We start from the raw sequence: 12,936 nt of genomic DNA, 5'->3' as shown, positions 1-12,936 counted from the left end.
GGAGGGGCAGAGACAGAGAGGGAGACACAGAATTTGAAACAGGCTCCATCCAGGCTCTGAGCTGTCAGTGCAGAGCCCGACGCAGGACTCAAACTCACCAACGGTGAGATCATGACCTGAGCCGAAGTCGGACACTTAACCGACTGGGCCACCCAGGCGCCCCGTGCTCTCTCATTTTTAAAGACCCTTTACAGGTCCAGTAGGAAGGCATAAGAATTCCTTTGCTCCATGCACTTGGCCATACTTGTTTTGTCGAATATTTTAACGTTCCCCTGTCTGCTGGGTGTGAAATTATACTGCGGTATTAATCTGTTCTCTACTGATTATTAAGGAGAGCCTTTGAATGCACTTATCGACCATGGGAGTTTCTTTTTTGCCAATTTCCCCCTGTTTGTAATTCCCGTCCATATTTTTTATAGTTTTCCCTGTTTTTTTTTTTTTTTTTTCTAACTGATTTATACGTGCTCTTTAGATAATCTGTTGTAATCCCTTGCTGGTAATAGGCATTGAAACATATTCTTCCGAACCGGGGCTCATCTTTCCTTTTTTGCATCAAGAACTGCAAAATTTTAATATAGTCAAGTTTATGGGTCTTTTCCTGTACAGCTTATGCTTTAAACTGACTCCCAACTAGCTTTAATCCCCTTGAAATTTATTTCTGTGTGCTAGATAAGGTAGAAATCAAAATTTACTTTTTCCAGTTAGATAAATCCTCCTTTACCCATGCAGGATATGCGCCAAGATACCCAGCGGGTGCATGAAACCCCAGACGGTACTGAACCCTATATATCCCTTTGTTTTTCTATACATATGATAAAGTTTAATTTATAAACAGGCACAGTAAAGTTAATAATAAAAGAACAATTATAACAATACACTATAATAAAAGTTATGTGAACACAGTCTCTCTCTCTCTCTCTCCCAGAATGTCTTATTGTACTAAACTCACCCTTCTTCCTGTGATGACAGGAGATGATAACATGCCTACACGATGGGCTAAAGTGAGATGCCTGATGTAGGTACCGTGACACAGCGTTAGGCTAACACCGAACTTCTGACCACATGTCAGAAGGAGGAACCTCTGGTTCCAGACTGCCATTGACCACAGGTAACTGAAACCGTGGAAAACGAAGCCACGGAGAAGCGGGAAATACTGTACCTTTCGGTGACGTTCACTCCCTTGATTCCCTATCCCACCTCTGCCTTCGGTCAAGGCTGTTTGTGAGTGGGTCTGATTTTAGGCTCTATGCTGTTCCACTGGTCTACTTGTCTGGCTCTATTGCAACAATACACCGAAATAAGTACTGCTACTTTAAAACGAGTGATGACGTTTGTTAAGACAAGTCCTCTTGTCTTTAGTTCTTTGTTTTTGCTATTCACAGCTTTTGCTTTTCCATACGAATTTTGCAGTTTCTCCAAAAAAAAAAACCCTCTGGAATTACACTGAATTATTCATTTGGGCATGAATGTTGTCCATACTATTCTGTCTCTTTATCTAAAAGAAAGGGGATGGGGGCGCCTGGGTAGCTCAGTCAGTTAAGTGACCAACTTCGGCTCGGGTCACGATCTCGCCGTTTGTGAGTTCGAGCCCCGCATCGGGCGCTGTGCTGACAGCTCGGAGCCTGGAGCCTGCTTCCGATTCTGTGTCTCCCTCTTTCTCTGCCCCTCCCCTGCTCATGCTCTGTCTCTGTTTCCTTCAAAAGTAAATAAAAAAAATGTTACTGCACTGACAACGGTGAATGGATTCCATGAGGGTGGGATTTTATTTGCTGAGACCCATTTTCCTGTATTTTCCAATGAACACCTCAATCACCAGGAAAACACAACAAGACACTGTTTTTAAAAAGTAGACTAAAAGTTCCTTAAAGCTAGTGAGTGACCCCACCCTCTTCCTCAGGGTCGACCTGCCCATAGCATGGTGCCTGGAATGTGGCAGGCACAGACCTTCACAAATGAGCTCTAATTAAACAAGCTTTCAAAAGGCCAGGAGGAAACACACCGAAATTATTAAGCAATGTGTCTTTAGGACACGGAACCATGAGTCACTTTTTTCTTTTTTTCCACGCTCCTTTATTTTCCTAAGCTTCTGGATTACGTGACTTTCTAACATGCGGAGGAAAGTAGGTTCATTTTAGACAAGACGCTAGGAAGGCATTCCCAATACGGAGTTCTTTAGGCTGGGGTCTTCAGGAGAGTAACTAAGGACGGGGAGGGGTGTGGGGCGGGTGGAATCCCTGGGGGGACCCGGGGTGGTGCCCCAGGAAAGCCACAGGACTTGCCTGCCTGAACATCTCCGGGAAGTCGTACACGTAGGTGGTGCCCAGGGACTGGGCCTGGAATCGCTTGGCCTGAAGCAGATCCTTGGTGACGTAGGGAGTGTTGATCAGCATCCCGTGCTGGGGGCCCTGCTTGTTGCCAAAGGAGTGAAACATGATCTGGGAAGACAGAAAGAGAAACAGAGTGAAGGAGGGGACTCCCAGAGAGCCACGCTCCCGTCCAATTCACTCCCATCCTCCTCAACGAAAAGGCGGCGGAAAGAAGCAAAGGACATCACATCACATGACAAAGCGCACGCCCCAGAGAGGTAATCTTCTTTTCTCTGCCACTGTGGGCAACCAGCACGAGAAGGGACAGTGACAGGTATGGGAGCGTAGCTCCAAAAATGTAACTATCATAGGGCTTTACACACACGCAAAAACTGGTGAAATCTGAATAGAGTCCGCATTTGTGTTATTAGCACTGTACCAACGTCAACTGCCTGTCATGACAAGGTCCCATTGTTTACGTTGCTATCATTGGGGGAGGTCGGGTCAAGGGTGCTTAGGAACTCTCTGCAGTAATGGTTTCCCCTCTACTATTTTTCCAACCTCCTGACACTCTTTAATCGCTTAAAAAGTGATAGATGTAATGGAAGTCAATGGGATATTTGATTTGGTTTACAAAGATCTGTTCTAAAACACGGCTGGGGAAAATACCCATTTCCCTAAGTGAGCCAGCCTTATGGGAGCTGCACGACGGTGACCCACGGCCCTCCGCATCTTATCCCAAATATCAGTCCTCGAACGGATCAAACTTTGGATTGATTCTCCTTCGCAGAGGAATGAACTGGCATTCAGAAGCTGACACGTCTACCGTAAACTCAAAGCAGCCACCCCCATCCAGCAGATGGCCACCAAACATCATTTCAGTCTGTGTCTTGCTCTCTCGAGCGGACGGACCCCGACTGCACTTTGAGGTGGGGCTCTGCGGGCCCGCCCAGCCTTACGTTTCCAGATCTGGGGTCGGTGACTTCTTTGTAGAGGCTGATGTCCAGGTAGTAGCCCGATTCGTTGGTGATGAACAGGCGGATGGGAACAGCACTGCCGGCGGTGGTCTGGCGGATGTTGATCTTGACCTCGGCCTGCAGCACGCGGAGTTTCCACAGCCGGCTGCCGTAGCGCATAACCATGGAACGCACGGACTCCTCGATCTGCCGCCAAATCACAGCAATTCCACCCTCAGGCCCCAATCCAGGCACACTGGTAATACACAGGTCTAGCTATTTATAAATAGTTGTGATAACAACGGAATGATGAGGGACACTGAAGGCAAAACACCTGTGACACAGTACGGACCCAGAAATAGCCACGTGCTAAGTATATGAAGATCATGATCTCATTTCATCTCATAATTACTCCGAGAGGGCGGCATTTTTATGCCCCACTGACAGATGAGGAGACTGAGACAGGGAAGTAACAGAGCTAGTGTGCCCACATTATATCAATCTTTATCTGCACCGTGTAGCTCGAGCCTTTGCATTTTCTTTTCCTGGGAACTATGTGGGTTGATGGAGACGGGGCATCAGCACGGGCCCTCTGCACCCCACAGATGCCATGCTGATGTCCCAGGACTTCTTTCACCCAGAATCACCAGCACCAACCCTGCCTGTTCATGAAGAACCAGCCACGGGAGAACGGGTCTCTATCCCCTTCCCTCCTATACACGGTCCCCAAGAGCCCAAGGAGCCAGGAACCAGGGACGAAATTTGGGGCATTCGCGTCATCCCAAGAGTGAAGCATGCTGCCCGGGAAAGGGTGAACATCATAACAGGGATAACCCTAAGGGGGTGGCAAAAACATGGCTCTGGAACTTCATGGACAGGAGGTTGTCCACCTGCAGCCACAGGCCCAGGGAAAGTTGAACCCAGAGCCTCCCCAGAGGCGAGACCTTGAAGGGGTCCATGATGACGGTGGGCACGAAGTTCAGGAAGATGTGGTTGCAGTCAGTGCGCACACTGGTGTTGTTGAACGCCACCTCCAGCTCATCCATGGCTTCCAGGAGCAGACGCTCACCCTCGTTCTGCAGGTACTCAAAGGAGGCTTCCTGCCAAAGCGGGAGGGACAGACGCTAAGGCAAGGGGCGCAGGGCTGGAAACGGGGCCTCAGACACACAAGGAGAGAGGAAACATTTCCCCTCCCCCGAAAAGTATGCCCAGCGAGTATACGCCGAGCCCTGCCTCTGAAGGTGAAGGCACGTCAAAGGCTGTCCAGCGTCCTGACCCTGCCTTCTATCTTCTGTAGTGTGATGCTCTGACCACTGGGGGCCTCCCTGACCCCGGAGGGACCGCCGCTTCCAGGGTTACCGATTCCGAGAGACAGTCAACGACTCACCCCAAAGTGAGTGCACTTTGCAAATGCAAACCAACCAGTTTTCAGAGCACACACCTCCTCTTCGGGGCTCTCGCGTTCCAAGTCACCGTCCACCTGCCCTAATCACCCCAGGCCCAGGTGCTGGACAACTAGAGACAGCCCCTCAGTTCCAGAACCTACTGAGATTATTCAAACAAGCCAAACCCAAGCCGGCCTACCCTGCCGCACCTGATCCTTCCTGCAGAAACCACCACAAAGGTTCTTATCCACGTTTCCCCCTCCTCCCCGGCCTCTCGGCCGCCCCTGGTGCTTCCCCATGTGGCTCCCTGTGTAAGGTGTGCCCCCACTCTTGGGATCTGAGAGTGACAATCTTTTCAGTGGTAACTGCTTCCTGATCTATCAGCCTTACTGTACCTGAAAATAATAAGACCCCTGGAGGTAGCTAGTTGACTGAGGCAGCAAAAAACTGACATTATCTTCACATCGATCAATAGAGGATTAGGAAAAAACAAAACAAAATACAACCACACACACGGTACATCCAGGCAAAGACAGAGCATGAGGCATACTATCTTCATCAACACGGGAGATGAGGTCTACGAGGCCCTGACCAGTAAAAGAGCAACAGTATTCAAACGGTTGGTCCACTGGGAGCCCCCGCCCACAACACTACACCTGCAACTCAGGTCATGATCTCAAAGTTCCTTGAGTTCGAGTCCCGCGTCGGGCTCTGTGCTGACAGCTCGGAGCCTGGAGCCTGCTTCGGATTCTGTGTCTCCCTCTCTCTCTGCCCCTCCCCTGCTCACGCTCCCACGCTCTCATACTTTCTCTCAAAAATAAACATGAAAAAAAATTGTTAATCAAAAACCATACTTTCCAGTGTGATCTGAAAAGCTCGCAAGAGAATCACAGGTGACTTTTCTGGCTGTGTTGGAAAATGATCACGCACTCAGTAGGCACACACAAGCAACTCCCTGAGTACGCCAGGACTCTGCTACCTGCTCAATTCCCTTCACGCGGACAGAGCGAAGGGAAGGCCAGCGCACGAGGGACAGGTTCAGGGGGAGAAAGAAACACTCCACGACGCTTTACCTTCGTAATGAGGTCCGAGTGCCTGATGATGGCGCGGATGAAGAATCTGTGGTCTGTCACCTCCGCGCCTTCTTTCACTTTGGCGGCGCCCAGGTACAGGTGCATCTTGTGGTTGGCGCAGGGCACGGCGGTCAGATCGAAGCTGCGCATCCGGCTGAGCTCCAGCTGGAAGGCCAGGGCGGGTTCCAGGTGACGGTAAATGCGATCTTCTGCAAACTGCGGGCCGGCCAGAGAGCGGAGACGGACAGACACACAGACAAACACTCAATTTGACACTGGGGCCGCACGCCTGCAGGCTGGGCGCCCTGTCCTGCAGACCCCTGGTGTTGGTCAGTTTAGCACCCAGGGGATGTAGCCTTCACGGTGTCACCCGTGGGCAGCTCTAGGGCTCAAGAGACTCGGGGTTTGGGAAGGTCCAGACAAGAGCCACGAGCACTGTAAGACCTGAGCACCGGCACGAGCCTCTCAGCTCCCAGGTGGGCCTGCCCGGTCCCCAGCGCCTGCCAGCACGGCCTCTTCTCTGTCACAGCACAGGGTACCTCTCAGGAAGTCACTAAAGGCTGGTTTCTCTGTGGAAACCGGTCCCCGAAAGGAAGCGACAGACAGTGCTGGAGACCGAACTAGAGGAGAAGATGAAGACCCGAAAGAAAGGATGGGTCTTACGCAGAAATGGAAGGCTTTGGATAAATTAAACCACAACACGCCGAACAGGATGGAGTCCGGAGTTTGTGATGGGAATAAGCCTGCCTGTTCTAGAACAGGGATGAGCAAAAGCCTTTCTTAAAGGGCCAGAGAGGGAATATATGAGGCTGGTGGGCCACACACTCGATCAGAGCCACGTGATCTCTGCCACTGGCGCAAGAAAGCCACAGCAGAAAACAGGAGATCAGATGGGTGTGGCTGTGTTCCAGTCAAACTCCGTTTATAAAAACAGGCAGCCGGTCTGCAAGAACGTAAGAAAAAGAGGTTGGGAGAGCCATCTGAGGACAAAAGTGATCCAGATGAGGGAGAAACCAGAGTGAAGGCTGAAAGGGCAGGAAGCATGGGATCTCAGCTCCACAGAGAAACACAATCCCAGAGGAAGGCTGGAGTTTACACAAAAGTTACATGTCCGTTCTTAAAAACGGAGGTTACCTCAAGGACTGGGGACTATACTCTTCCCGAATATCAAAGATGCCAGGGAGGCAAGAACAGTATCACTGCTTTCTTTACATCATACCTCATCTCTTGCTCTGAATGTGAAAAACTTCGGAAATTCTTTCTGCAAAAGAAATCCATAGACGAGACAATGAAATCAAGTAAGACTCATACAAATACTTGTTTTGTGATTTTTTTAAAGCCATAACCCCATCTGTTTCCAGAATGAATCCTTTGAAAACCTTCTCTTTTCTAGTGATTGCTCTCTTCAACCCCCATCTACTAAGTAAACATCAAATCAACAGCACCGAGTCTTAAGGAATGTTAAAGACTCACACAGATGCACTGAGAATCACACTGACCTCTTGAGCAATCAGGAATGTGATTCTTCGGAGTCCATATTCCACAAGGATGTTTTTCTGCATTAAAAACCAAATATGTAATGGAATAGTATTTAGCCACAAAAAGAAATGAAGTACTGATACAAGTTCCCACATGGATGAACCTTGACAACATGATACTGAGTCAAAGACACCAGTCACAAAAGACCTCACATTGCATGATTCCATTTATATGAAACATCCAGAAATGGGCAGACACATAGAGACAGAAAGTAGATTAATGGTTGCCTAGGATGGGGAGGGTGTTTGGTTGAGGGAAAATGGGGAATGATTGCTAATAAGTTTTTTTGGTAGGTGGTGATGGTGAAAATGTTCTAAAATATATTTAGGGGTGCCTGGATGGCTCAGTCAGTTAAGAGTCTGACTCTTGATATCAGCTCAGGTTGTGATCTCACAGTCACAGGATCAAGCCCCATATCAGGCTCCATACCGGTCATGGAACCAGCTTAAGATTCTCTCTCTCCCTCTCTCTCTGTCCCGCCTCTCTCCCTCTCTCTCTCAAAATAAATAAACATTTAAAAAAAGTAAATAATGGGGCGCCTGGGTGGCTCAAGTCAGTTAAGTATCTGACTTCAGCTTAGGTCATGATCTCATGGGCCATGGGTTCGGGCCCCACATCAGGCTCTGTGCTGACAGCTCAGAGCCTGGAGCCTGCTTTGGATTCTGTGTCTCCCTCTCTCTCTGCCACTCCCCCATTCGTGCTCTGTCTCTCTCCGCCTCTCAAAATGAATAAACGCTAAAAAAAATTTTTTTAATAATAAATAAATAGATAGAATAAAATATAATGATGGTTACACAACTGTACTAACATTCCAAAAAGCGCTGAATTGTACATATTCGATGGAGGAATAATGTAGTATGTGAATTATATTTAATAAAGCTGCTATATTAAAATATATATATATATGTATATATATATATATATATATATATATATAGACATACAATTCTTTAACATATCATGAAATCTTTTTTTTTATGAAATCTTTAATAAAATTGAGGAGGGAGGTCACTGTTATATTAAAAAGAAAGACAAGTTGGGGTGCCTGGCTGCTGGCTCAGTCAGAAGAGCACGTGACTCATGATCTTGGAGTTGTGAGTTCTAGCCCCACATTGGATATAAAGATTACTTAAAAATAAAAACTTTAAAGAAAAAAAGGTAAGTTAAGAAACAAAAAAAGTATACTTTTTGTATATGCAGTATGACTGCATTTACACAAAATTCCAAAATAGATGAAACTAATCCACACTGTTAAAACTCAGGCTAGTGGTCGGTTATCTCTGGCAAGAGAAGCTGGGAACATTCATTTTTTCTATCTGAATGCTGGTTATACTTAGGAATTCACTATGAAAATTCACCAGGTTGTACATTTATGAAATATTATTACATACAGTATTATATAAGGGGAAAGAAAAAACCCAAAAGACAAGGAAATACAGTTCTTGCTTAACTTGTCCATACGGTAAAGAAACTTATCAGGGGAGATGAGTTGTCTTAGCGCATTTCAGAAAGACGTAACTAGACAAACACAAAAGAATACTTAATGGGGGGTGCCTGGGTGGTTCAGTTGGTTAAGCGTCCAACTTTTGGTTTCAGCCCAGGTCACGATCTCACAGTTCACGGGTTTGAGCCCCAAATCAGGCTCCACACTGACAGTGCAGAACCTGCTTGGGATTCTCTCTCTCTCTGCTCCTCCCCTGCTCGTGCTCTCTCTCAAAATAAATAAACTTTTAAAAAAAAGAATACTTCATGGAACGTTGGTTGCAAAGAGAACAAGATAAACCACAAAACAAAGAGGATGTGAATGCAGCAAAACTAACCTGGTTAGGGGGAGCATGAATCATTAGTTCTCAACTAAGGATGTGCATCAGTGCGTGTGTGGGAATGTATATGTATATTAATGTCTGTATGTGAGAATATGTATGTAGGTCTCTGCTTAAGGTAAAAAAAAATTTAAATACTCTAGCAATATATTGGAAGGACATTAAAAGTCCTTCCTTTCCCCCAGGTATATATTGTAGCCCTCCTCTCTTTGGTATGTTACGTATAGACATACATATATCACTCACTGCCCATACTTTTCCCTCCACTCTGCCCTCTCCAGGCAAGAAACACCAATTATCATGAGCATCATTTGATCTGGTTATAGGGTAGGGCTAACCGCAACTGCCCAAATGTTGCCTTATCAACGCCATGGGACGCCACGTGTAACTTGAGTAAGAACATCAGCTATGTCAAGAAGAAACCAGCCAAAGGGAAACACGTCAATATCTTCAACCCGGGGCTGGACTGTAGGGCTGTGGGTTTCATTTTAAAACCTGCTTTTCAGGGGCGCCTGGGTGGCTCAGCCTGTTAAGCATCCGACTTCAGCTCAGGTCATGATCTCACTGTCCGTGAGTTTGAGCCCTGTGTCGGGCTCTGTGCCGACGGCTCAGGGTCTGGAGCCTGCTTCAGATTCGGTGTCTCCCTCACCCTCCGCCCCTTCCCCACTTGCCCTCTGTCTCTCTCAAAAATTAAAAAAAGTAATAAATTTCGAAAAAATTGAACAGTCGAAAAATAAATAAATAAAACCTACTTTTCAGATTTGTCCGCACCTTAAACATTTTGTACAATGAACGTCATTACATTTATTTTATTTTATTTATTTATTTGAGAGAGACAGAGATAGCACAATTGGAGGAGAGGCAGAAAGAGAGGGAGGGAGAGAGACAACCCCAAGCAAGCTCTGCGTTGCCAGCACAGAGATGGACACGAGTCTCAAACTCCTAAAACCGTGAGATATGACCTGAGCCGAAACCAAGAGTTGGACGCCTAGCTGACTGAGCCACCCAGGCGCCCCCTACATTTGTTGATTAATCAAGTAAAGACTAAGTAAATCACTGACAATAACGTCCCTAAGCTTCCATGGCGTTATCTGGGACTCAGCACCATTCATCCCCATCTTCTGCCTAGGAAGCCCCAGGTCCCCTGAGGGACACCAAGTCAGAGGAGGTAAAAAGTGTCCCTCCCACTCGGATACTATGGAGAACACAACAAATGTACAGGTAAATAGACTAAAAACCAACAACTAAAAATTTCCAAGTGGTCTGGAAGTTGGGACCAACTCAGAACTAACAGCCGGGCAGTGTGCCTGGGATTAATTTAGGAGTTCAGAAATCTCAGCATCCCATTTTACAGATGGGGAAACTAAGGAACAGAGAGGTAAAGTGACCTGCCCGAGGTCACACAGTGCCTTCCCACTGTTTCTACCACCTACGCTTGCCAAGCTGCTCCACATCTGTTCGCAGCTGAGGTCTCTGAGCATATATAACAGCTGTCCCTACTGCCTGGGTGAGAAAACATGCTCACAACTGCCACACGGTTATAAAAGCAAGTTCTTTGCATAGATGGCGGTCAGCCTAAGTGACTATTTAAAGATTTGAGTTTTCTGGGTTATTTCGACAAAAAGCATTCCCCCCCTAAACCCCAAACTATTTATCGAATGCCTCTGTGAAGTGGCATATATACACTGGCTCATTTCATCATTGCGCGGGCTAAGGAGTGTACAGGTAACCCTTGAACGACGTGGGGGTTAGGGGCACCGACCCCTGCACAGTCGATAATCCACGTACAACTTTCGACTCCCCGAGAACTTAATTATTAACAGTCTACTGTTGACCCGAAGCCTTACCTAGAACATCAACAGTCAGTTAACACGTATTCTGCATGTTATATGCGTTATATGCTATACTCTTACGATAAAGTAAGCCAACGAGAAGAAGCGTTGTTAAGAAAATCACAGGGAAGAGAAAAATACATTCATAGCCCTAATCCGTGTAGGAAAAGATCTGCGAATGAGCGTACCCGCGCAGTTCAACCCATGTTGTTCAAACGTCCACTGCACATACTTCGCCTTTAGGTCGTTCCGACACCCGGGGAGGGAGAAACTCTGCCCCCGCGTTACTGGGGGAGAAGCCAAGACGCTACCACGTTCGGCTACTTCTGCCCAAGGTTACGGGCTCCCAGGAGTAGCAGAGCTAGGATGGGAAGCCGGGTCTGTGGCTCTGAAGTGCACATCAGGACTCGGGCCCATGGGCTGCCTTGCCACGGCAGCCCTTCCTTCCTGTCTCAGTGACTTGGGACCAGAGGCACGGCCGGCGTACCTTGGACTGTACGAACGTCCGGAAAATCGGCACCAGCTCCTCATCTTCCAGGTGGTCCGCGTACTGGATGGCCACATTCAGGATGTGGATTGGCTCCTCTCTGAGGCTCTGGGGGAGAAAACAAGGGCAGGGGGCAGGAGGCCTCAGGGGTCCCAGGCTGCCCCCTCCTGGACAGGCTCCCTGCTCAGGAGACTTACCTTGTTCTCTTCTTCAGAGTACAAGGGAGCGCAGGCCTTCCTGAAGAGGGGGATTTCCCTGGGCACGTTGGCAAAGCAGGAGATGACTTCGTCGAAGTTTCTGGGGGTGTGGGGTGGAGAGGTAGGGCTGAGGGGCTGCCGGCTCCTTAAGGTCATAGGTCAAGATTTCACTCTGGCCAGATGGAAGGACTGGGTCCTTCCCCTTTCCCACCGACGGCTCTAGGAGCTCATCCAACTCCGCCCAGGGCTCACTGGGTTCCTGACCAGGCCCAAGACACCACTGATGGGGTATTTCCCCAAAGGGAAGAAGGGACCTATGTGATCTGAGATCGTGAATAAAAGAAAGGGTGTCCAGTGCTCTGGGGCATCAGTTGGGTTCCCCGTCACTGGCCGGGAGACCCTCATACCTCACTTCACCGAATCAACTAAGGCCATTGAGGAGTTACAGCAAGATAACCCAAGCACGAGGCACAGCACACGGGAACGGGTGGAAAGTAGGCAATGCTAATAGGACTGATCGCTGATGTTCACTGAGAATCCCACCTATCCCTTAGCTACACTTTAAATACGATATTTAATATACTCCATCTCATTTCATTTTCCTGGTGATCCCATGAAGTAGATCCTTCTCTTATCCCCATGATAAAGATGAGAAAACTAAGGCACAGGGAGGTTAAATAATTTGCTCAGAGTCTCACGGCGTGGAAACACATGGCCAGAATTTAAATATGGGCAGGCCACACAAACGAACAGGTGGGGACCAGGAGAAGCTTGCCTGGCCCCTCTGCTCAACGTGTCTGGGAGACTGGGCCACTCTGGGTACCTTGTGAAGTCCTCAAATCTCCTGAAGGCAACCATGGCCCCCATCCGCTGACACAGTGGGGCAAAGCCGCTGTCCATGAAGAGCTCGGTGCTGTGCCTCAGCAGGTCGGGGTTGGTGACACTGATGGGCACGGCCATCCTGCAGGGGGACCAGAGGAGGGGACTGATGCAGCTGCTTGAAGACCTGGCCCCAAGAGTTAACTGCTCCTGCCCTGGAAGCTTCGATGAGCCAGACTAGCATTAAAGCCCTCCCACAGTGGGGCCTAAAATTGCACGTGGAAGGGACTGGGGTCTGGGGCTGAGGAGTCCTTGTTTTTTATGTTTATTTATTTTTGAGAGAGAGAGAGAGACAGACTGTGAGTGGGGGAGGGGCAGAGAGAGGGAGACACAGAATCCGAAGCAGGCTCCAGGCCCTGAGCTGTCGGCACAGAGCCCGACGTGGGGCTCGAACTCACGAACCATGAGATCATGACCTGAGCTGAAGTTGGAAGCTCAACCGACTGAACCACCCAGGCA

General features: G+C 48.2%; 1 protein-coding gene across 6 annotated transcripts in view; it reads right to left on the bottom strand.

Annotated features, from left to right (window-relative positions):
* Positions 1-12,936, bottom strand: part of ACACB (acetyl-CoA carboxylase beta) — a 107,592-nt gene that overhangs the window by 18,340 nt on the left and 76,316 nt on the right. For all 6 annotated transcript variants that reach the window (XR_013551345.2, XM_078435685.2, XM_078435684.2 and 3 more), the window contains 9 exons: positions 12,422-12,559; positions 11,599-11,698; positions 11,402-11,509; positions 7,220-7,276; positions 6,940-6,981; positions 5,721-5,936; positions 4,207-4,362; positions 3,266-3,469; positions 2,280-2,435 (listed from right to left, as the gene is read on the bottom strand). Coding sequence is in view for 5 of the 6 variants with exons in the window: in XM_078435685.2 (XP_078291811.1) it covers positions 2,280-2,435; positions 3,266-3,469; positions 4,207-4,362; positions 5,721-5,936; positions 6,940-6,981; positions 7,220-7,276; positions 11,402-11,509; positions 11,599-11,698; positions 12,422-12,559 (1,177 nt within the window). In the remaining variant the exon portion in view is untranslated. The remainder of the gene's footprint in view (positions 1-2,279; positions 2,436-3,265; positions 3,470-4,206; positions 4,363-5,720; positions 5,937-6,939; positions 6,982-7,219; positions 7,277-11,401; positions 11,510-11,598; positions 11,699-12,421; positions 12,560-12,936) is intronic.

Source organism: Panthera onca, chromosome D3 (assembly GCF_046562875.1).
Source record: "Panthera onca isolate mPanOnc1 chromosome D3, mPanOnc1 haplotype 2, whole genome shotgun sequence".
NCBI lineage: Eukaryota > Metazoa > Chordata > Mammalia > Carnivora > Felidae > Panthera > Panthera onca.
Note: the sequence above shows the minus strand (reverse complement) of the source record. Positions and strands in the feature narration are given on the sequence as shown.